Source organism: Pelodiscus sinensis, chromosome 10 (genome assembly GCF_049634645.1).
Source record: "Pelodiscus sinensis isolate JC-2024 chromosome 10, ASM4963464v1, whole genome shotgun sequence".
NCBI lineage: Eukaryota > Metazoa > Chordata > Testudines > Trionychidae > Pelodiscus > Pelodiscus sinensis.
The window spans coordinates 19,159,837-19,184,085 of NC_134720.1; the positions used below are offsets into that span (position 1 = coordinate 19,159,837).

Genomic DNA, 24,249 nt, shown 5'->3' on the forward strand with positions numbered 1-24,249 from the left:
TAAATAATGAGTGCTGCACTTAACATGTTTTGAGCCACTATAATAGTTGTCCATTTAATAAGAACAGAATCTAAATTATTACCAGTTTTGTCCGTTACTCTGGGGTATACTCATTTATTAGGGTTACTCATATGGGGGAGGTTAATAATTCTATCAGTGTGCTGCTTGTGTAACTTGTGTTCTCATATGGAGCTTTACTTCTCCCTTCTGCCAGTTCTTTCCTAGTGGAGCTCTCCTACAGGAACTAGGTTCCTCAGGGCTGGGTTCTTCCCACCTTAGAATCCGATGAACACGCACACTCACACCCACTGCCAGAGCACATTTGAGAGGACTGGTAAATCAGCACTCACAAGCTGACCCCTTATATATCCCCGGACTCAGTAGGCTGGACCCTCATGTACTCTTGGGTTCAGTGGGCTGGGTTAAATAACACTTTAAGCTGTCACTCTCATATACCTCAGATTCAGCATCTCCCTCTCCCCACTTCCACACCACAACAGTTATGCTAGTAACCTACTTGCTGAGCAAACCCCACAGGATTTTTGGGCAATACAGAGATCTTTAGCTTAGGTGCAAGGAGCATTGTTGTAGAGTGAATGAGGTAACCAAAACAACATCCCTGAGGAGGAGACAGAGAGGAAAAGAGAGAAAAGCAACCACCTTAACAATGGAAGTTATATTTAGATAGTAAGGCTTACCATACAAGGTGAGCCTAGAGTTGCCAGGTGTCTGGTTTTGAACCGGACAGTCTAGTATTTGAGCTCTTTGTTCAGGAAACAAATTAAGAAAATATAAATGAGAAAATATAAATGTCTGGTATTTTCTAAATAAGATGTAATGTAGATTGTGATGTAATGTCATGTGTGTCCAGTATTTTTGTTGAAACCATATGGCAACCCTAGGTGAGCCAAACAAAATGGTTGCAATATTAAATCTAACTTAAAATCTGACTATGAACATTAGGGCTAGCAAACCAGAACTAATCATATAAGGCAGTGTCAGTCAGGAGGCTATATTTGAGGGGGCAGGGGAAGAGAGAGAGAGAGAGAGAGAGAGAGAGAGAGAAGAAAGATCTCACCACTCCATGAAGCTTGAACTGATCAGGCTTCCCAGATGGTGATGGTAGCTATGGGTCCAGAGTGTTGGAGACAGGCAGAGTAGGACCCCCAGTATGATCAGAGAGGAGAAGGCCCAATGGAACTGATGCAGCTTTTAAGTCCAGGCATCAGAACACTTTACTTGAGGAAGGGTAAGGTATTTTGCAGGGAACCAATATAGTTCAAGGGCATACTAGATTGGTTTATAAGTAAGCAGATGGTTCAAGGGAGTATTCTAAAGATGTTTTGTTTAGGCTAGAGACTGATCATTCCTGGTTATGGGTGTTATTCTTTTGAGGGAGCTCATAAATTAGGCCATTTCAATATTTTGGATATCAGTAGAGGATTTATTACTAAAATTGGTCTGATAATTACATATGGGCATGAGTAGACATGGGTTCATTAGCATCTAGAACAGAAATTTCCTACCAGGCAGTGCTTTCCTGCTTTCTGTATCCCTCAGTTCAGTGTGGCTCTTACTTTGAAAGTTCTGTTTTCCATTCAGAATGGAGATGTCTTTCTGTCCTATCTTCTATGCAGATGAGGCTATAGCTATTTCCTTAATCCTATCATCCTTGTCCAGAGGGGTTTAGGTGGGTCTCCCTCTGCCTTTTTATTGTTTTGGCTTTATTTTAAGCAGAGACCCCGCAGTGGGGTTGGGGATCTTCCATAAATAATATGCCCCGATTCTCCAAGAACACAGAGTTGGTAGGTAACAAAATAGAGTGGAGTATTTTATAGATCCTGATTTTGCACTCATTATACTGGCAAACTAACAATGATTTAAATGTTTTTTTCCACAGTTGGGTCCATAGTTGTGCACATTTTGGTGTTAGATGGCTCTGGGATTTGGTAGATTTTTGTTTCCTTCTTTGGGAATGTCATTGGCTGGGAATTACATTTAGTTTGTTAATTAAAATGGTGAATTTGAAACATGTAAAAAATTATGTTTGGAGACATGAAAGTGACAGTGACCATATTAAATGTATTTACACAATTATGTTGTGTTCCTTTCACAATTCTATATATTTTGAACATTACAGCTATTTTGATTAAACATTTTTAAAAATAACAGATATCATTTTATCAAGGGGGTTCACTTAACTCTTGATGTGACCTTTCTTCTGAAGCTCATTTATTGAACCAGAGCATATTATAGAATGACATAAACAGAAAAACTTAATGGCACAGAGGACTGGTAATGGGACATGGAATCCTTTACCAATAATTCACCAGCTAGAATCCAGTCCTGGTTACAAGTGACAAAAAATTGAAACAATGATGTGTCCATTGTGAAAAGAGCAAGCGGGTTACACTTGAATTTATAACAGGCATATCCATTTCACTAAAAGTCTCCTTTTTTGGTAGATTCAGCAGAGAAGCTCAGGATTATTCAGAGTTTGAAATCTCTCAATTTAGTCCCAATTCATCAAATAGTTAAATATATTCTTAACTTTTTTTTTACTCCCTTAACTTTAATGGAGCTTAACCAAGTGCTTAAAGTTAAGCATGTGCTTAAGTTCTCTACTTATAGAGTCTACTTCATTCTTATGGAGCTACTTCATTCAAGGTCTCTGAGACAGGTTTGCAGAGCAGTGAGGAGAAACTTTCTATTACTGGCTGGGCTCTATTTGCACTGTGGATAAATTGAAGACATCAGTCAGTGTACAGTAATGAGAATCTGTTATAATTTACTAGCTCTAAATTCATGTCAAAGACTTTAAAGGAGAAAATACAAACAGGACTTTTTTCCATGGTAGTCTTAGCCATTTTTGGTGTAAGATAATGGAAATAGGTGCTGATCTGCCACTAGAGTGCTGAACCAGCTTCACTCTGTTTTAGACAGTGTCAGCCAAGCTGTATTCACCAAACACCAGGAGTTTCAATGACTCTATTGGACAAAGCAGAAAGGATTTGGCCCATTAACTATATTATCATACTAGCTTACTTATAGTTATATACCTTTATATACATCTTAGTTTGATGCGGATGCACAAATATGAATTTTAATTCTCTTTTGGCAGGAAGTTGCATACTTTAATAGGTCACCGGGCAGAGATTAGTAGTGCACAATTCAACTGGGACTGCTCTCTAATTGTTACAGGATCGATGGATAAAACTTGCATGGTAAGATAATTGGATCTCTACAAAACCTCCTGTATAGTCTGTCGCTATTGATGTAACACAACAAACATTTCATTGTTAGATTTCATTTAGGACACAATACATTCCTGTACTCCTTGTTATGGCTGCAAAATGTAACTTACTCAGAATGCATTTTGTATAATGAACCATTTCACTGACTGCTGGTTTTTAGCAATCACCTAGTATAGCTAAACTGGAAGGCAGGACGTGGTACTCCATTATAGCTAATTTTCTGTAATTTGTTTGAAAAAGAGAAAAAGGATTGTTTTGTGGTACAGGCCTTGGACCCCTCTGAGACTCTTTAATTTAGTTAGAAACAACATGCAGTCCTGTGGCACCTTAGAGACTAACAAAAATATATAGTGAGTTCATATGATGAAGGTGTCATTAATGCAGCTTTAGTAGAGGAAGGGTGTTAGGCCATGGGAGCTGAGGAAACATTGTTCGAAGTCAGCTATAAAAATGTTGGCATATTGTGGGCCATCTGGGTACCCACGCTACATTGATGACATCTTCATTATATGGACCCACGGGAAGGAGATCCTTGAAGAATTCCACACGGTTTTCAACAATTTCCACCCCACTATCAACCCCAGCCTGGACTAGTACACACAAGAGATCCACTTCCTTGATACTACAGTATAAATAATGGTGGTCACATAAATATCTCCCTATACTGAGAACCTGCTGACCACTATTCTTACTTAAATGCTTTAGCTTCCATCCAGGACATATCACATGATCCATTCTCTACAGCCAAGCCTTAAAATATTTGCTCTAATCCCACGGACAGAGACAAACACCTGCAAGATCTTTATCAAGCATTCTTAAAACTTAAATACCCATCTGGGGAAGAGAGGAAACAGATTGACAAAGCCAGATAAGTATCTAGAAGTCAACTACTTCAAGACAAGCCCACAAGAAAAATAACAGAATACCACTTGTCAGCCCCCAACTTAAAGCCCTCCAGCACATCATTGACAATCTGCAACCTAATCTAGAAAATGATCCTCGTCTACAGACAACCCCCCACCTGAAGCAAATTTATTTCCGGTAGTCACAGATCACACCTCAGATACACTTACTCAGGAACTTATCCCAGCAATAGACTCCCATTGCCAGCTCTGTCCACAAATCTGTTGAAGTGACACCATCACTGGACCCAACCACATAAGCCATAACATTAGGGGCTTATAAAACGGCACATTCTCTAATATGATATAAGCCATAAAGTGCCAGCAATGCCCCTCTGTCATATATATTGAGCAGTCTGGACAGTCTTGATGACAAAAGATCAATGGACACAAATCAGACATCAGAAACAGTAACACACACATATACCTGTAGGGGAATATTTTAACTTAACCTGGTCACTCACTTATGGATTTAAAAGTAGCAGTTCTTCTACAAATGAATTTTACCACCAAATTACAGAGAGAGAGAGAGAGAGACTGCAGAACTGGAATTCATCTACAGATTTGACACTGTTACCCTGGGCCTAAACAAAGACATTAACTGGTTGGTGCATTACAAAGCCAGTTTTCCCTGCATTTAACATCCACATTTTCACATCAAAAGCTGTGTATGAGAGACATCCAGTCACTTAATTAGCTTCATTAACATGAGTCCTACAATTGACAGGTACTTCTTTTGCTGTTACATATATCTTGGTTTCTGTTATTTTTACTCCAACTCATCGGATGAAGTGAGTTTTACCCACAAAAGTCCCTGGTACTACATATTTTGTTAGTCTCTCAGGTGCCACAGGACTGCTCGTTTGTAAAGTTACAGACTAACCTGGCTACCCTTCTGATACTAAATTAGTTAGATTAATTTACCAGACCTTGCACATTGTGTTCAACAGATTGCACATTAGCTACCTTGATAATAAAATTGTCTCTTCATTAGCTGTAAGTAACCATGGATTTTCTCTCTCTCTCTCTCTCTCTCTCTCTCTCTCTCTCTCTCTCTCACTCATATTAAGGCTGCATATGCAGATTATAGCATTTCAGACGAAATTTGATTGTTTCCTCACATTTGGATTCTCTCTCATTCTTTTCTGCCAGTTTTTGGAATTCTTTTCAGTGAACTTTCACTGATGTTTACTCACAGGTCTTTGGTATAAGAATGCACGCTATGTAAATGAAATATTACTTAATTAGTACATATCATTCAGTAAACATCTAACTATGGATAGTGAAACGTATCAATTTATACACTGGAACCTTTTTGTGGATTTCAGTAAATAATTCTGCTTAAGTAATACCACATTAAACTAATATAAATGAAGCACAACATTTATCAGACATGCATTACACTGGCTATTCCCTGGTTTAAATCCAGGGGAGTAATGCACTAATCCCTTAATAAATGTATTACATTTGGTTAGACACTAAATCAGTGCATATATATGCCAGAGTTGCATCAGTCAAATCAATATTGCATCAACTCAAGTACAAATAAATAGTAAGATTGCTTATGATTGTCTGTAATTACTTGGATAAGGTTGTATTTATTGCTTTTTATTCACATGCAGCTATGGAATGCTGTGACCGGGACACGTGTGGCAACTTTAACAGGTCATGATGATGAAGTATTAGATGTATGTTTTGATTATACTGGACAGCGTATTGCAACTTCCTCAGCCGATGGTAGGTGAATTGATCAGGTCTTGCACTATGTTTTCATATACTGGCAGTTTAGGCCTCTCAATGGCCCCAGGAGCAGAAGAGTGCAGTTGTAGCATAAAAATTGCTTTGGCTTTTCCCTCTCCTTCTGTGCTGGGTGTTACTTGGACAAATGCGAAAGCCTGGGCTAGAATAATATCTGGATTAAGATGTTTTTAGGTAAAAAGATTTCTCCCAGAGTTAAAATTTTTTAGATTTGCATTTTTAGATTTTTGCATTTTGTCCAGTTAACCTCAAGCTATCTGGGGAAATAAATTCTCTTGTGGTTGAAAGTGCACGAGAGCCTTTTGGATTAAATTAGATATGAGTGGCTCAAATTTGGGTTTAAACAAAAGCTAGTTAGATGCATAAAAATGAAACTATTACTATGGCTTTCTAATATGTAGTGAAAATACATAACGATGAGGGGGTGAAGTAAACAATTTAGTTTCATGATTGTGTTCAGCAGATTGCACATTAGCTATCCTGATAATAAAATTGTTTCTTGTGTAGTTTTAAATAGGCACAGATTTTCTCTCTCATTTAGACTGCATATGCAGACTATAACATTTCAGGTGTTTTGCATGGTTCATATTTTTCATTAGTCTAATAGTTTGCTGTATTCCTGTCTCCTTGTTTTTTAGTTTCAGTATGAGCACATATTAATGATGGCATATGTTATTGAATGTTTGTTTATTATGTGAGGGTATGTCTACACTACAGCATTATTTTGAAATATCTTATTTCAAAATAACGCGCCTACGCACAAAATGCATTTTGATATAGCTTTTTGGACGCTGATTGGATGCTGAATTTTATTTAAGGCCAACTGGAACTGGTTCTAGTAGAGCATCAGGTCAGAAGTTACCTTGTGGCCCAGGCGGTCAGCAGGGCACCCTAGGAAGGGCTAGAGGCCCCCATTTCGAAATAAGCATCTACACAGCGCTTATTTCGAAATAGCAATTTTGAAACTGGTGCTATTCCTCGTGAAATGAGGTTATCAATTTTGAAATAAGCCCTCCGCTATTTCAAATTAATTTTGAAATAAGCCCTCCGCTATTTCAAATTAATTTTGAAATAGCAGTTGGCTTGTGTAGATGCTAGGAAAGTTATTTCGAAATAATGGCTGTTATTTCGAAATAACTTTCTGAGTAGACATACCCTGAGTATTTTACATCATCCTCTAATGCGTTTGGTACCAGCCACTGCCAGGGACAGGATTTCAGAGCATTGGTCTGATCTGATTTGGGTAGTTCTTATGTTAGGAAGTAATTTATGTAATTTGTAATGTAATTTATGAACACTTTGTGACAGTGTAAGCTTTTACAAGCCCTATCTCTTGGGACACTTAGCAGATGGGACAAAATACTAGCAAACATGCAGTATTTGATTGCACAAAGATGCAAAAGGTATATACAAATTGTGGGTATATATTCAGAAGTTGTACAGTGGAAGCCATTACAAATAATTTTTTTTTACCATATTGCAGGTATTTCCTAACCTACTCCATGTATATGGGAAAACCTGATGATTTCAAATATCATCATGTACTTAAATTTAGGTATTACTTTTTACAGGCAACCACCGCATTGACCCAGTTCTGAATAGGGATGTTATGGACTAGTCAACTATCTGATAAGCAAATGCTTATCGGATAGTCGACAGGATAGTTGACTAGTCGCTTCTCTCCCTTGCTGCCTGTATCAGAGGCAATGTGAAGGGGTGGGGTGGAGGAAACCTGGGCTCTGCACTGCACTGCCCTTTTGAAACGCCACAGTAGCATTTCAAAGTGGCAGCGCTGCACAGCTGATCCTGGACTCAGCACAGCACTGCCCCTTTGAAACGCCACATGGAGACCAGGGTCAGCTGGAGTACCCAGCTGACCCCGGGCTCCTTGCAGCGCAGCGAGGAGTCCGGGATCAACTGTGCAGCACAACCCCTTTGAAACACCACTGTGGCATTTCAAAGGGGCAGCACTGTTGGGAGCCCAGGATTAGCTGGGGACTCCCAGTGCTGTGCGGAGCCCAAGATCAGCTGTGCGGCGCTGCCCCTTTGAAATGCCGCTGCGGCATTTCAAAATGGCAGTGCTGCGTGGAGCCCAGAGTCAGCTGGGGAGTCCCCAGCTGATCCCGCTCTATGTGGTGCTGCCCCTTTGAAATGCCATCACAGAGTTTCAAAGGGGCAGTGCCGCCCTATAGACTAATTGAATAGTCAATACAACAATGCATCAACTTCTTGATTAGTCATTTACACAATACTTCACATCCTTAGTTCTGAACACATGCACGGGAGTCTGTGAATTTCCTCATGTGAAAAAAGTTACTTATGTTTGTGTTTGAAGAATCAGGCCTTAACTTAGTTATTCCTAATACGGGACTTTCTTCTGCTTCCAGTGAAGTCAGTGACAAAATTTCCTTTGACTTCAGTGGGTCCAGGCTGAGGGCCTTTACCTGCCAATGAATGTAAACACTTTATATTATAGAAATAGTTTCAAATGGTTTAAATGAAAGTCACAAATGGCTTTTCTTTTATACAGGATCAGCAAGAGTTTACAATGCTGAAACAAAAAAATGTATTGCAAAACTGGAAGGTCATGGAGGTGAAATTTCTAAGGTGAGCTGTGAGGTATTTATTTTTCATTTCTAAGTAACAACATACTTACCAGCAATTATTATTATATTTAATTGGCATAAGCTTCACAATTAAATGTAAGTATGGATTTTTATAGCCTGTTGGTGATGCAGTCTTCCAAAACTTTCCAGTTCCTTGTTGGGATGGGGAGCATGGCTCACGCAACCTGCTTCCCTGTTTTTGCCAATTTAGGGGTCTTTAATCCTTCCTGGCTGTGTTTTATTCCTCTGTGCAGCTGGGTGAAGGGAATATAGGGACCATGTCTTGAAGGTGAAACACAAAACAGATCAAATTTTCAAAGTGCCTAAGCCCCATTTTCCAAAGAACATATTCACTTAGGATGCAATGCCTCTTTGAAAGTCAGGTATCCAAGTCAATTTTGAAAATAGAATGACAGCTCCTAAATCATTTAGGTGCTTTTGAAATTTTACCCCAAATGCAATGATTGTGATTTAATTATTGCAATTCTTGCTCGTTCTTCAAGTGAATCATTTATTCATGATCACTCAAACTAGTGTTCAAGCCCATGACACTTCAGTTGTTTGGTGATTTCCAGGCTTGAATTCCAGGCTTGAAGTATTATCTTTTAGGAATGAGAATAGTTCTTGGGGGGGAAAAAAAGTTGTGGTGTTTGTCATCTGGTGGGATTTTCCACCAGTATGGGGACAAAACAATCAGCCACACCCAACTCTGTTTTTAGTCATCAGAACAGGTGCTTTTATTTTTCTTTTACACATAGAAATGTGGACAAGTAACAAAAGTGATAGTCCTGACCTGGATCAATACTGCAGAGTCCTTTGCTATCCATTACTTCAAGTTCACAGCCCTCCTATACTCTCAGGATGAGGACAGGACCTGTTTCTATGTTCTACCTCAGTGGTTCTCAAACTTTTTGGGCTCCAGAGCCCTTTACATGCGTAAAACTTTATGCGGAGCCCCAGCGGCCCACTGATTGTATGTGTTGTACCTACTGATGTTTCCAGTTTGTCAACCTTGTGGAGCCCCTGGAGATGTCTCGCGGAGCCCTGGAGCTCCGCAGAGCACAGTTTGAGAAACACTGTTCTACCTGTTTCTGTCTCCTGGCCTTCTCTCTCAAACAGACCTAGATCCTCACATGTATCTTTCATCTGGGAATTGGAGCCAATCATTAACTGCTGCTTAGCTGGATTAGCTGCTTTCCATTAGCTGACTTCTGGGCTTCTTAGACCAGAGATTTCTGCTCCCTTGCTCTATAGAACCTTAAAGGGACAGACTTCTGTGCTGTACTATTTCCCTACAGTCATTTGATTATTAAAATCCTGTAGTGAGAGAGAATTGGATTAAGAAAGGGGATGCTTTTGATGGATCCCCACCCCTGCTTTATGAAATTGATTTATGGACACAAATATACATAACTCAAAGATGCTTTTGACAAATTGCTTCATGTAACCTATTAATCTTAATGTCTTAATCCACTGTCTCTGTTTACCTTATTTTGATGTATGTATCATTCTTGTGTGTAAAATTAGACATATGGAGTATGGAATGCGTTATGATTTTAAATGTGTAAATGGAAAGCCATCAAGGGTGTTGCTAGTGCCTGGGCAACCATATTCAAATAGCCTTTTGTCCTTAAGTGGTTGGGCTGAGGTAATCACATGTTCACCTCAATTGGAAGGGTGGAATGTAGAAACAGAATTTATACCCAGGAGGAATCTTTAGAAACAATAGGAAGCTAGCAGGTTTTATTTTGGCTGGCTGGATGCACCCGAGGGGTGGAACCAAAGACCCCAAGGTGAGGAACAATCCTGGTTTGGAAGGCTTAGCTAGAAAAGAATCAGCTTTGGGGTGAGTTATTAATGTGTTTGTAACAAGTTTGTACTGAAGTTTCAGTGTAGAATTAGCTAAGCGTTTTCTGTTATTTTGAATTTGTAATTTACTTTGTTCTGCCTGTTCTCACTTATTACCACTTAAATCCTACTGCTTGTACTTAATAAAATCACTTTTATTGTCTATCAAGCCCAGCGTAAATAATTATTACCGGGGGGAGGGAGCTATGAGTGTATATTCCCCATTTAATTGCTAAAGGGGACTTATCTAAATAATTCATTTAGGGTTCTGATCCCATTTGGGGAGTGGTATCCCAGGAAGCTGGGCCCTAAACTGTATTTTCCTTGGACCTGAAGAGATTCAGTGTCTGCACTACTTCTCAGCGGGAGGGAGGGGGAAGAGAGGAGCAGTGATCTTAGCTTGGTGCCTTGCCTGGGGGGGAGTCCAGGGATTTGGCCTGTCAGGACTGAGTGGTGAGAAGCCTTAGAGAGCAGGAAGGCAAGTGGCCAGCACTCTGGAAATCACCCCCAAGGGGTCTTCTGTGACCACACTCTGTCCCAGTCCTTACCTTACTTATGTACTGTGCAATACTTTGTTCCTTTAGGTTTAAAAGAGAAGGAACCAATGGCAGAGAATTCTCCTTCAAAGACCCTAATTTTAGTTCTAGCTTCCCTTCGTAGGAGCCAGAATTTGCCTTTTGGGCATATTGAAAGGCTGCTGTGACTTTGCATTGCATGGAAAGCTGTGATAATTTGGGGAGTCTCTTGTTTTGAAGGTTCATGTTTTTGGAGAGAGGGAAGAGGCAGGATACGTTAGGCACTATTACCCATCAGTAATTCCGTTAGTCTGTGTGATGACTTTTTAAATGGTGCAATAAACACACTATAGTGAGGTTATACTCCTTAAACTGTGTGTGAGGATTTAAAGATGTATGCAAACCTACAGTGTACACAATGTACATTTAACAAACTATATCATGTGAAGTAAATGACCTTTAACTGTTACAGGGAATTACCTCATTTCACATAGAACATTCTCACATATACATGTACATGCAGTGAAAGCTACAGCATGTAAATAACATGCATATAATGTCAGAGCAGTTAGTATTTTGGGGAGTTATTATCCAAGGTCCTGATCTTATAATTGTCTCTGTGTGGCTAGACCTTGTAACTGCACACGTTCCCAGAGGCAAGGGTCTGCCACTATTGATCTAATTGTTGGATTGTGCCTTAATTTTATATCAGGAATGGAGCTGCTGGTTCTGGTTCCATGTGCTAACCACTGACTCATGCTTTCTCTTCTATGTATGGAGATATACCTATCTCATAGAGCTGAAAGGGACCTTGAGAGGTCATTGAGTCCATCCCCTGCCCTCACAACAGGCCCAAGTACCATCTCTGGCCCCAGATCTCTAAATGGCCCCCTCAAGGATTGAACTCACAACTCTGGGCTTAGTAGGCCAATGCTCAAACCACTGAGCTAGTCCTCCCTTCTAGTAATGTAGGCTGGAATGCTAACTGGTGTCACTTTTCTTGTCATTATTTTTAAAGATCTGCTTCAATCCTCAAGGTAGTCGTATCCTAACAGCTAGCTCTGATAAAACAGCTCGACTTTGGGACCCTCAGACAGGACAGTGCATTCAAATACTAGAGGGACACACTGATGAGATATTCTCATGTGCTTTCAATTACAAAGGTGATATCATCATTACAGGTAACTAAGATGTCAAATCTGAGATTTTAAAATATTTGTATATTTAATGTTTTATGTTTTGAAACTTAAAAAAAGTGTCCTGGGGCCATCTCATGCATATTGAGAGCACCAGTGATTCCCAACACATAGCCCAGAGGGAAAGAGAAATACACTTAAGAACTTTGGCTTTGTTTCATGCTGTTATGATCAAATTTGAATGCAGGCATGGACAAAGCTTTAGGCTAAGTCCTGCCACCTTTTTGGTGAGCATGTACTAATCACAAAATAGTGACCCAGTCCGGTTGATGCACTGCACACATGGGGGGGTGAGTGGGAGATGGGGAGGATGCAGAGAATCTCTGTAATGGGACTGAACTGTGTGCATCTCAAGCTGTTTTCTGTGCAAGCTTGATCCACTTTAAAACGGGGGATCTTGAAGCAAGAATAAGGCATGAAGAGGTCTCTGAGTCTATCATGGAGGTCACAGATTCCTGACATTCCTCAACCTTCCTGATTTCTGCAGGGACCAGTGTGGCTAACCTCAGGGCTGGCTGCTCTGGGCTGTGGGTCAGCCATACCAGTGACTTCTATGGCAGTTCTGGGCAGCAGTCCTAGGGCAGCCAGAGCAGCTGTGGTCCATGGCTTTGGGAATAGGACGTTGGCTGGCTGGAGCAGCTGTGGTCCCCAGCTGACTGGCCAGAGGAGCCACAATCTGAGAACGTGGGGGGTAGGAGGGCAGGAGCCATATATAGAACTGAACCTGCAGAATGCTTCAATAGCTATTTGTAGACACAAACCAAAAAGTGTTCTTGCACAGATCTGCCTTCAGGCTAATAATTCAAGTATTAATTAAGAAGGATAAGGTATAAAAGTAATCCTCCATAATATGTGTTTATTACTAGGGAGCAAGGATAACACCTGTAGGATATGGCGCTGACTGAAGAAGAGGTATGGCTCAACTTGATCAGCATCACAAGAGTAGTAAAAAATCAGCAGTCTTTCAGAACTCTGTTTACCTTTTGCCTTCTGCCAGTTTTCAGTCTCGCATAAGTAAAGGAGTTCCTTGGACCTTGACAGGTTTGATTCTTTGGACTGCAAAAGTCAGCTAGTTAGCTGTATCATTAGCACTAATACTTTAGGTTAGCTGCATGTTTTGTCTGGCTGTGGTTTGGTTTTTTTTTATGACGTTTGTAATAAAAGTAGCATCATGATATGATAAAACATGTAAAGGAGCATTATTTGCATGTTTCCTGTGTTTCTACACTGCATTAATTTTTTTGTATGTAATAAAATGTTTTGCTAAAGTTCTAAGTTTGTATTAATTGTAGTGCAACATTCTTGGCTATTTGGGAAAAAAACTAGGCAGTAGTCATTGTTCACAACTTACATTGCTATTACTAACTATGGAACACACTGCATATAAAAAAATCCCTTTTTTTTATTCTCCTTTTCATCTGCAGGGGGATAGGTGGGTGAAGAACCGCTGGTGATGTCTCCCTCTCTCCTGCCCCCTATCTCCCAGAAAAGCTGCTCTTTCTATGAGAGAGGAGAGGCAGCAGAGAGTGTGATTTAGCTGGACAAGTTCAGTCAGCAGTAATTGAATCTGGGAAGAGGTAAGGAGAGCAGAATCACAATCATGAAAGCAGGAGGGGAGAGAGTATGTCTGTGTGGGAGGGGGAAAGAATCAAATGAAGGGGATTTGTGCGTATCTGTGTGCAGCTCGGAAGCTTTAAAGCAGTTGCAGCGCCAATGCACTTTTTCTTCCCAGTCTAACAGAAGAAAGAGAGAGAGAGAGAGAGAGAATCTGTGTGCATGTGTGAGAGAGATTCATGGGACAGCAGCCTCCCAGCCCTACAGATCCCAGCCAGCTATCCCAGAGACGCTGCCTTCCCTCAACCTTCAGAACAGGAAACCAGTCATAGCTCAACAGGTCACCACTAGCAGAGCAGGTAAGGGCTGCCAGCCTCTGTGGTGAGCTCTGACCTCTCAGAGGGAGTTGGATTATGCAGCAGGAATTAAAGCTCTAACTCTCATCCACGGGTCAGGTAAACAGTTTGTGGGGAACACAGAGGGGAGAGAGGATGAGTGAATCATTTAGTGAGAGCCCCCTATTCAACTCCTTGTGCCACTCCTCGGTACTCATTTTGTGGCCACTCAGACCTTTTGTGGAGGGATATGAAGAGCATCATACTTAACCGTCTTTTCCCCCTATGCTGCTTTCCAGTGATGTTTCTATTCTCCCAATTTCCTCCTCAGCTGGTGTGTGTGTGGGCGTGCAGCAGCCTTGCAAATAGCAGATACTATCTTCCCATTAATCATTTTTAATTAGCCTGATAGACCAGATGGCTCATTTAACTATTTGTCCTGATCACGCTAATATCTTTACAGCTGCAATCAAGTTATTTTCTAGGACCTATTCCCAATTATGCCAATGGCTGAATGACATTAAAACCAGTGGCTTTATGAGTTCTCTGGTGGTGCCAAAGGCTTAGTATAATTTCAAAATAGTGGCTCTTCCTACACTGGCTGCTTTCCTTCTAAGCTACAGATGATTTTTATTTATTAAATAGAGCTCATAGTCTCTAATCATATCCATGACCAGTCTCCATGACATTCTGAAAACTAGAATTCATGATTCATGGTAACAGTCCTTATCTGCAAGCTATACAACCCTGTACTAAAGTCATGCAAGATAAACAGGCTGTGTGTACATCAAAACTTGCCTTTCCAGAAACAGATCAATCCTAAATATAATAGACTGACAGTAGGCATATCATAAGCTTTCATATCTTGAAATACAGGAAAATGTTTTCAGCTATCATTAATTTAGTAGATTTGTGAGAAGACAATAACTGATGTTAGCACAATGTATTAGAAGACCATGGGTTATTGGAAACTAATGATGCTAAACATAAAAATAATCAGTTCCTACATATTAGTGAAAATTAAATTTCTATGCACATTTTAGGACTACGAGTGCTGCAGCAAAATCTGGCATGTAAGAAATTACTTGCTTAATTCTGCCATCCTTACTTATGTTGAGGAATTATTACTACATTCCTACAGGGAGTACTATAAACTTCATTGAATCTTAGTGAAGGTCAGATTCTGTCTCTTCTTTATGTGGGTTTGTGTTTGACTGAACAGAAGAGCTATAAGAAGATTTCCTCTGTATCCTCCCCCTCAAACCTATGTATGGGTAAGGCAGAATTATTAAGCAGAGCCACATGCTGAGGAGCTGTAGTGATCTAAGTCAAAGTGTAGGCTGCATTAAAACTGCATAAAATATGGTGTTCTCATTTCTGGTAAATTTCTCACTACATTTTAAATGCACTGTAATTTCGCAGCATACTTTTTGATAACAAACTCCCTCTCCTCTATCCCAGATCTCATTTCCCAACCTAATTAAGACTAGCCTTGGGTTTCCTTGTCTGATAAGCAGTGGGAATGCCTTTTTTTATACCTGACTAATAGGAGTCTGCAGTATTTGTGACAATTAAATAAATGCAGGCATTTCTGCACTGCTTAACCAGTGACAATAAGCAATTTGCTTTAGACCTTGCATCCCTCCTGCACTGAACAGAAAAGGAGAGAGTGAGTAGCTATGGTTATTCTGAGCCCAATTCTAAAACCCAGTGAGCACTTACCTTCCATAAATTTCAATGGAGGTGTATTTCAGGATCAGGTCTCATGTAATCTGAATAAAACTTGGAATGTCAACAAAACTACAGCTTTCTGAATGGAAATGAAAATGAATGTGCACATAAATGCAAAGTTAAAGCTATAACATGAACATAATATTTAATTGGCACAGGGTTCTCTAAGCATGTTAGAACCAGTATACAAGTTAGTTACAATTACTTAAGTTCACCCCCTCTTAAGATTTTAAATTAAGGTTTAAAGTTAATATTGCTAGCTAGTTTGTTGCCAGCCCATTGCTCAAGAATTGTGTAGAGCTGGAGAAGTGAGGCTAATTGCCCACCAAACTGAAATTTCAAGGCACAATTTAGATACTCTCTGTGGCTGTGTCTTTCAAGTAGGAATAAAAGATCCTCCGGAAAAGGGATGATTTTCCAGAGAATCACGTCTAGACTGCCGCTTTTCTCCGGCTTATCCCCACGCCGGAAAAAAGCGGCAGCCATGTAAATGCAAATGCCACGGGGGATATTTAAATCCCCCGCGTTTTTGCAATTGCGATGTGTCTCATTAGCATCCCTTTTCCGGAAAGGGATGCCAATGTAGACACAGCTGGTAAGTCTATCAGTTCCTCTTTCAGACTTGTATAACTTTAGTATAGACAAGGTGGGTGAGATAGTATCTTTACTGTCCCAACAGAAGAGAACAGATCTCCTTTGTGTAGCTCTAAAGCTTGTCTAGTGCATCAACAGAAGTTGGTTCAGTAAAAAAAATTCTCACCCACCTTGTGTCTCTAATAGCCTGGGACCAACATAGCTACAACTAACCTGAATATGACCTTACCTCCAGCCCAACAGATCCTTCTGATAATGTGCAGGGATATTGGTTTATTACTAATTCATTTCCTGTTACATCAGAGCCTCTTTCAAAATTACACATCAATATATTGCCAAGTCCGACCCGGTTTGGTTTCTGATATCTGTTAAGATCTAATGACCCATTCCATGGCTTTTTAAAAACAGAACTCCAAGTAGATACAAGTTGTGGCTTGATTTTTCAGAGATCCTGGGCCGCTACAAAATCCCACTGAAGTCAATGAGCACTAAACATGAACAGCACTTTGGAAAATTAGAACATAAATAAATAAAACTGGGGGGGGGGGGTGCCTTTGAGATGAAGGACATTAACTTCCATTGACATCTTTGGTGTAAGGGCCAATTAGAAGACATGGCAGTCAGCAAAAGCACATTTGGAAAGGCTATCGGATTATGTCATGAATATTGTCTAGTTGGTCCAATAAAATGTATTACACTGCTATTCTGTCCATTTCCAATATGTAATAAAACACATCAACACCTTGTAGAAAAGCAGAGGAGACACATACTATAACACAAATTTATTTCTGATTAGATTGCCACATTAAGAACTACTGTACAGAAGTAACTTCATCACACTGTTACAACTGAGTCATGATAGTTGTGCTTTGTAGGATAAGTAAACATGTATTCTAGCACAGCAAAAGTTCATATACTGACAACTAATCGGATTTTGTCTAAAAATAAATACCTTTTCCCATTTATCAGAACAAACAAAAGTACTTCCCATCTGTAACACTATGCACTTAGGTCATTAACAACCAGCCTGTCAGAGATGCTGAGTGCCCACAACTTCCACTGGCACCAACAGGAGCTGTGGAGTGTCAACACTTATCAGGTATGGGCCCAATAGATGTACAGTTAAACTTAGTATATATAATAGATCAACCTTTATATTGGCAGTAAAATGACCTTTACTGTTTTGTGAATACTGTGTAGAGTAAATGTAGAGTTAGCCATGTACCTTTATCACATAACTACAGATGTTGATTCAATGACAATTCTTTCCCCTCAGCAAATGACTTGGAGAGGGTGAAAATGGATTTAATGGTGGTAACAATGATAGTATGGCTCTTTTTCATAATTTATTTAAAACTACTTCAACATTTTCAAAAAAATATTTAGTGCAAAAGGATAATTATTTCAGGAAAAATTACAGACGCATATACTGAAAAAAGGAAAATAAATTATCTCTGTCATATTTTATCAGGGAAATACAGGTAGAATTTCTATTACAATGTTTATTGTAGGGGGAAACAAAAATGAATGTGTTTTCAAAGAAGCAAATCACAATATATGTGAAATTCAAACAATAGGACTTTTGCTGCAATACACTTTTTTCCCCTTTAAATTCAAAACCAAGCTCTTTGGCAGAGTCAAGAGAATTTATAATTACATGCATAATACTAACGGATCTTCTCAACAGCAGTCCACTGCAGTTATATCAATGTTATTGTAATAACAGCAACTATAATTTTTATTCCAAACATATATATCCAAAATGAGTAGGTAGCCCTAAAGTAAACATGTACTTATCGATGCTAAGAATCATTCTGTATTCTTGTAAGTAATAAAAACAAAATCAACACTTAGGCCCAGGCATACGTATGACAATATAATCAGTTTTGCAGGTAGCACTATATTCAGTTGATTTTTCTTTTTAAGAATCAATTAGACTAAAATAATGTCATATGCTTTTATATAGTGCTTTTTAACCTTAGATCTTAAAGCACTTTAAGGAAATAGCTGTCATCACCCCCTTTTCACATATAGGGAAACTGAGGATAGAGATGACGTGACTTGCTCAAGCTGACACAGCAGGTCAGAGCTCGGATAGAACCCGTATCTTCTAATTATCGACAGGTCCAAACTGCCTCTGCTTGAAATGGAAAGGAATCAGAATGTTTTAGAGTAATATTTGAGTGTCTGGATTTCAGTTCCTCCAGAAGAACACAAGTATGGTGAAAGACTATGGAGAAGAAATAAATGGTCTCTCATAAGAAAATTATAGTGCATTTTCAGCAGTTGGTTATTGTATCATCTACCTGTAAGGTCACTCTAATGGTTCAAAGTCTTCTACTTTGAGAATTGAGAATTTAAAAAAATACTTATATAGATCTATATTATTTATCTAAAGATGCACATTCTTCTAAGCACACATTTGGCTGGCTATCTGAAAAACACAAGTGTTCTAATAGTTAACTTGTACAAATATTAATGTTTTAAAAACTGAAAGTTATTGGTATATAATTTCATTTCAGTTGGTTGAAATAATCAAAGGATATTAATGGAATATTTGATTACAGAAGTACATTCTATTTTCATCCATCCTTCATATTATCCATTGACTTCAAGGGCATCCTCTGCTAATACAGTACATCCGAAAGTACAATATGTCAAAGTTTCTCCACATGATATAACAGTATATGGTGCACCTTGATTTCACTTTGCTCAGTGTACAGTTGTGTGCATGGTGTCAGCAGAGTTTGTATATCTCTGCTTGTTTTATGCACTGATGTTTGAAAGAGCATTACACAAACGACTGCCACTTAAGCTGGATTAAAATAAAAATGATGAACATTTATGAGGTTTCTTATCCCAATTCAAGAAGCCAGTCAAAGAGGCTAGGCATCCCCTCCCTGCTTTCCTCATGTTGCTTGCAGTATTGTACCACCGCATGAAAGATATCGCCCACTTTCCAGGACTTCTGGTGAACTAACCGCACAACATCTAGAAACTAGATAAAATGGCACGTTTAGGATTTGATTTCATTCAATGTGTATTAACAGCTTTTGTTAAATAAATACATGCAAATAATTCTTTAGAGTATGATGACATTACTGAGTCCTGCCAGGGATCAGAACTCCACTGTTTCCGGCACTGCATAAACACAATAGCAATGCAATATGCTGAGGGTTCTGTCTATAAAATATGGAGCTGAAAGATGTCTACTTTTGGACAGCTGGAAACTTTGCATTTCATTCCTGAAAGTCTATAATCTGAGAGAGCTAGATTCTATTCTTAATGACACCAGTGAAATCAAGAGCAACTCTGTTATAATTAGTGAAGTTATTCCTCTTTACTGCTATGTGAGATCTTTAACCCTGGTAAATAATTATAACTTTCCATGATATTGACAGCGCATTATCAAAATAATAGGTACTATATCTTGCACAACCCCAGGGATCCAACGTAAAGGGCTCAGATTTGAAGGAAAAATACTTCTCTTTTTTGTTATTGTAATTGGTATTCTTTCTTGGTTACATTTCATTTATAGGTTTAAGCAGCTGGAAAAAATCCTACATTATAGCCACTTTTGTGCTTTCCTATTTTAATAGAATGTCATAATGTCATGCATCTGGCCTATCTTTTTTCTGGCTTGGAAATGAAAATCAAAGCTTTTCATTTCCTTGAATTTCACAATCAATAACTAATTAGGCTCCTCTTTATACATCTTCTGGTTTTAAACCACACAAGAAAATATTGTGTATTTGTAGCTCATGTATCTGTTTGCTATTTACATATGGAGTCCTAAACCTTTAATATGTATTTTAATTATATGTAATAAGCATGTGGTTTCCAAAAGCAGCTTTGTAGGCAGGATGTACTTCATTATTCTCTAGTGTATTTTAGCAATTGAATTAACTGCTTGCAAAAGCACATGGGTAAAGCTGACAGCTGCTTCTTAAATAAGATGCAATTTGGACAGTTGCTGCTGAATGCATTTTAAATTATGTTTATGATTCCCAAATGCATATACTCAAGAAATACCAAATATCTCTACTACATAAAATGATTTTCACACAGATATTATTTTAAAATGTCAAAATATTGACTGTAATTTTTTCTGTCATTAATTTATTTAAATACTCTGACATTTCTGTAAACTTGATGGCTAGATGGAACTTTTAACACTGACCATGGGAAAGGGACAGTCTTTGACAGCCATAACCTGTTTGAAATGGCATCCTGTGATTATCATTTAGGGAGAGTAAACAAGCTGTAGGGATATGAAGCTGCAGGCCATTCTGAACCTACATGCTTTGGAAAAACACTATAATGAAACTTAAAAGGGTTTGAAAAATCTGTCCACTTCTCCATCTAAAGATAGTTATGCCTTCATAACGGTGGCTATCAAAAGTGATGTTTAATTTGTAGCTAAAGCCTCAGTCCTGAAGGACTGTCATTTTTAACTGGCGTAGGTACTCTTGTGGAAAGCTGATTGCTGCAATTTAAACATGCATATTCAGAGGATAAGCCATTATGGATTTTATAAAAGACTTGAGAAAAGCCTCTGAATTGTGCAGAGTAAACAGTAGATCTCTATGCTTTCTTGTATATTTGAACACTGGAGGGCCAAGTGTTCACTGTGCTGCAGCTTCACTAACACAAAGGGTATGTCTACACTACCCCGCTAGTTCGAACTAGCGGGGTAATGTATGCATACCGAACTTGCTAATGAAGCCCGGGATTTGAATTTCCCGGGCTTCATTAGCATAAAGCCGGCTCCGCCATTTTTAAAAGCCGGCTAGTGCGAACCCCGTGCCGCGCAGCTACACGTGGCACGGGCTAGATACTTCGAACTACGTAGTTATTCCGAACTATCTGTACGCCTCGTGGAACGAGGTGTACAGATAGATCAGAATGGCTACGTAGTTCGAACTATCTAGCCCGTGCCGTGTGGCACGGGGTTCGCACTAACCGGCTTTTAAAAATGGTGGAGCCGGCTTTATGCTAATGAAGCCCGGGAAATTCAAATCCCGGGCTTCATTAGCAAGTTCGGTATGCATACATTACCCCGCTAGTTCGAACTAGCGGGGTAGTGTAGACATACCCAAAGAGATTAATCAGAAGAAGTGGGTTGTGCCCACAAAAGCTCAGGATCCCATCTACATTTTTTGTTGGTCTTTAAGGTGCTGCAAGACTGTTCATTATTTTTAAAGTTTTTTCGATTACAGACTAACAGAGGGACTAACCCCCCTGAAACAAAGGGACTATAAAGCCAATGGACCTGCCCCAGGAGAATTTCTTTAAGTGGGTGGTTGTGGAAAAGGAGCTCTGCTCTGCACAGAACTGTGCTCCAACTCTTCCTATCTGCAGGAATAGCTCCTGGGGTCCTTGCGCATCTAATCACAAGCTCAGTCATGTATGAAGTGGCTCTAACATGTTGGGGTTGAAGCAGTGTGGCTCCGGAATAGGGGAGATTCAATGTTGGAGTAGAGCAGGGATGGGGAACCTTATTTGGATGGAGGGCTGCTGACCCACAGAAAAATCAGTTCAGGAGCTAGACACAAATGTGAAGCAAAACTAAACAACCAACCAAACAAGAAAGGCCTCTCATTGACGTAGCTCCCAACTGAGAGGCAGAAAGACACTCCCCACATTCCCCTCACACACCAGAGTCTAGAGGGGCCCGGCTAGTAGATTTTGTGTGCTCCATCCCCATAGGGGTTAGTGGGGGAGGGGCTGGAATGCCAGTGCAGGCTCCTCAATGCTCATGGGTAGCCCTGAGCCTTGAGGGTCAGATCCAGGCAAGCCTGGGGTTGCATCCAGTCCCTGGGCTTTAGGTTCTCCACCCTTGGTGTAGAGCCACTATCAAGCGACCAATGCTAAATCAAGCACTGTAAACAAGACCCTCTTTCATTTTTTGGAAGTGAAATTCATCACCAGGTATGAGGTCCCTACGGAGTATTATGCACTACTTATGTCCCATGTCAAATTCTGCTCCGATTGCCATCGATATCAGTGGGATCAGGATTCTGCTCAACTGGCTTAAGTGGAGACTAAGACCTTGCATGGCACTTGTTAAACTCCATGTAACGGCTTGGTTCTGTCCAAGAATAGCCTGACGAATGGCCTTTTTTTTGTTAACACTGTCCTGATTCATGCAACTGACACTTTCATGCCATGGAATGGCAGACCTTATTAGGTGAAATCTGCTTCGCTAGTGTGCACGGTACTCTATTTGAGGGGTCTAATGCTAAGTGGTGACTTCTTTTCAGCCACATGTAACAGCTGTAAGACCCCCTCCCCCCAGCTGAGGAATTTCATCGTTGTTATATACTTCTGATTTACAGTTCAGAGATTATTTAGCTGAAGGTCATGCCCCATGCTGTAAATACTACCTTTTCAATCCTGTTTTCCTGAGATTTTTGAAAATAGATGGTTGGTATTCCAAGTTCAGAAGCAGCAATCCATTGAAGAGTGGTTCGTAGCTCTGTGTCCGGACACTCTGGCGCCAGGTCAAAGTTGATCACCAGTAAGTCTTTTTGATCATTGGCTGTTCCCACTGATAGCCCAGAAGTACTTTCTGAAAAAGTAGTCACTATGCAGTTACGGGTATTCACCTCAAAAGCCCTACACCAAGTAAAATGTCTATCTCACAACTGATTCATTTCAACTTACCCTCTATGTTTTCTGGCTGTTCTTTAGGGAAAGTCTCTTCTTCAGCTAATTCACTTAAAAACAAACACCAACAAAACCTGTTGTTAGTAATATTAGGAACAATAAAGCATTATTTCCTTACAGTTGAGGTGATAATTTTGTCTTATGTAAAATTTTAATCTTTACGGGTATGTCTAGACAACATGGCTCGGAGCCATGTAGATGAGCTTTCTAGACATAGGGAAATGAAGCAGTGATTTAAATAATTGCTGCTTCATTTACATCAAAATGGCAACCGCGCTGTGGCGATCAGCTGTTTGGCGGCACAGCACAGTAGTCTGGATGCTCCGCGGTTGACAAGGGAAGCCCTTGTCAACTGCCCCGTTATGCCTCGTGGAATGAGGCTTACCAGGGCGGTCGACAAGGGCTTCCCTTGTTGACCACGGAGGGTCCAGACTACCGCGCTCTGCCACCAAACAACTGATCGGTACAGCGTGGTGGCCATTTTGATGTAAATGAAGCAGCGATTATTTAAATCGCCACTTCATTTCCCTATGTCTAGAAAGCTCATTTACATGGCTCCGTTGATGGAGCCATGTCGTCTAGACATACCCTAACATTGCAAAAATGGTAATATGGGGGGGAGATGCAGCTCCGGGTACATACCACACAGTGTTTTCACTAGAGTATGACATACTGCTTGCAGAGTGCCTTGTACATAACACTTCATGAAAATCAGTGTATCATTATTGTTGCCATTGTGTAATTGTGATAAGAAACAACATGTCTTGTGACAAGGCCATGTATTACAATGTTCCACCCATGCTGCATCTTTTTAGATCTTGCTTTCCTTTTGTGCCTGTCACAAGCAAGTGCCTTCAATGATTGTCATTTTCTTAGCATATCAGCTCTGTTTTGATAATTGCATTATTGCAATATTTTCCTAAAGTTTCGAGAGGTCCTTATTTCATTTGCTGGTAGACAGCAGAGGGGACACTACATATTTAGAGTCACAGAACCCCATGCTCTCTTCCCTCCCTTTTTGGAAGAGTAGATCCACACCAATGTTCCCTCTAATCTTTTCATCCATATTCATTCATGTGCAGAATAATTTTATGTGCACCAATGCATGTTTGAATGTGTACCACCAGCAGAGAAATAGAACCTAGCTTGGGCACTCTGCTAATCAGCTGGACAGCATGTGACTCTCTCCTGAGTGGCTGCAAAAGTGCACAGCTTTGGTCATACCTGTCTGCTTATTGCAGAAGGCTGTAAATCCGATAAAGTTACAGTCACTTCATATTTATAGTG

At 39.8% G+C, this 24,249-nt stretch overlaps 2 protein-coding genes across 7 annotated transcripts in view; one reads left to right on the forward strand and one right to left on the reverse strand.

Moving 5' to 3' along the window:
- Nucleotides 1–13,355, forward strand: part of DAW1 (dynein assembly factor with WD repeats 1) — a 52,796-nt gene extending 39,441 nt beyond the window's left edge. For 2 of the 4 annotated variants that reach the window (XM_075937620.1, XM_075937619.1), the window contains 4 exons: nucleotides 3,122–3,224; nucleotides 5,779–5,893; nucleotides 8,445–8,521; nucleotides 9,279–11,226. In XM_075937620.1, the coding sequence (XP_075793735.1) occupies nucleotides 3,122–3,224; nucleotides 5,779–5,893; nucleotides 8,445–8,521; nucleotides 9,279–9,491 (508 nt within the window). In that variant the 3' untranslated portion in view covers nucleotides 9,492–11,226. Of the gene's footprint in view, nucleotides 1–3,121; nucleotides 3,225–5,778; nucleotides 5,894–8,444; nucleotides 8,522–9,278; nucleotides 11,227–11,901; nucleotides 12,065–12,945 lie in introns of those variants that run through there. The other 2 variants (XM_006119885.4, XM_075937618.1) reach the window with 2 other exon arrangements.
- Nucleotides 13,356–17,060: 3,705 nt separating this feature from the next.
- SPHKAP (SPHK1 interactor, AKAP domain containing) overlaps nucleotides 17,061–24,249 on the reverse strand; it is a 115,878-nt gene continuing 108,689 nt past the window's right edge. For all 3 annotated transcript variants that reach the window (XM_006119884.4, XM_075937622.1, XM_006119883.4), the window contains 3 exons: nucleotides 22,960–23,012; nucleotides 22,680–22,864; nucleotides 17,061–19,291 (listed from right to left, as the gene is read on the reverse strand). In XM_006119884.4, coding sequence (XP_006119946.3) covers nucleotides 19,148–19,291; nucleotides 22,680–22,864; nucleotides 22,960–23,012 — 382 coding nt within the window. In that variant the 3' untranslated portion in view covers nucleotides 17,061–19,147. The remainder of the gene's footprint in view (nucleotides 19,292–22,679; nucleotides 22,865–22,959; nucleotides 23,013–24,249) is intronic.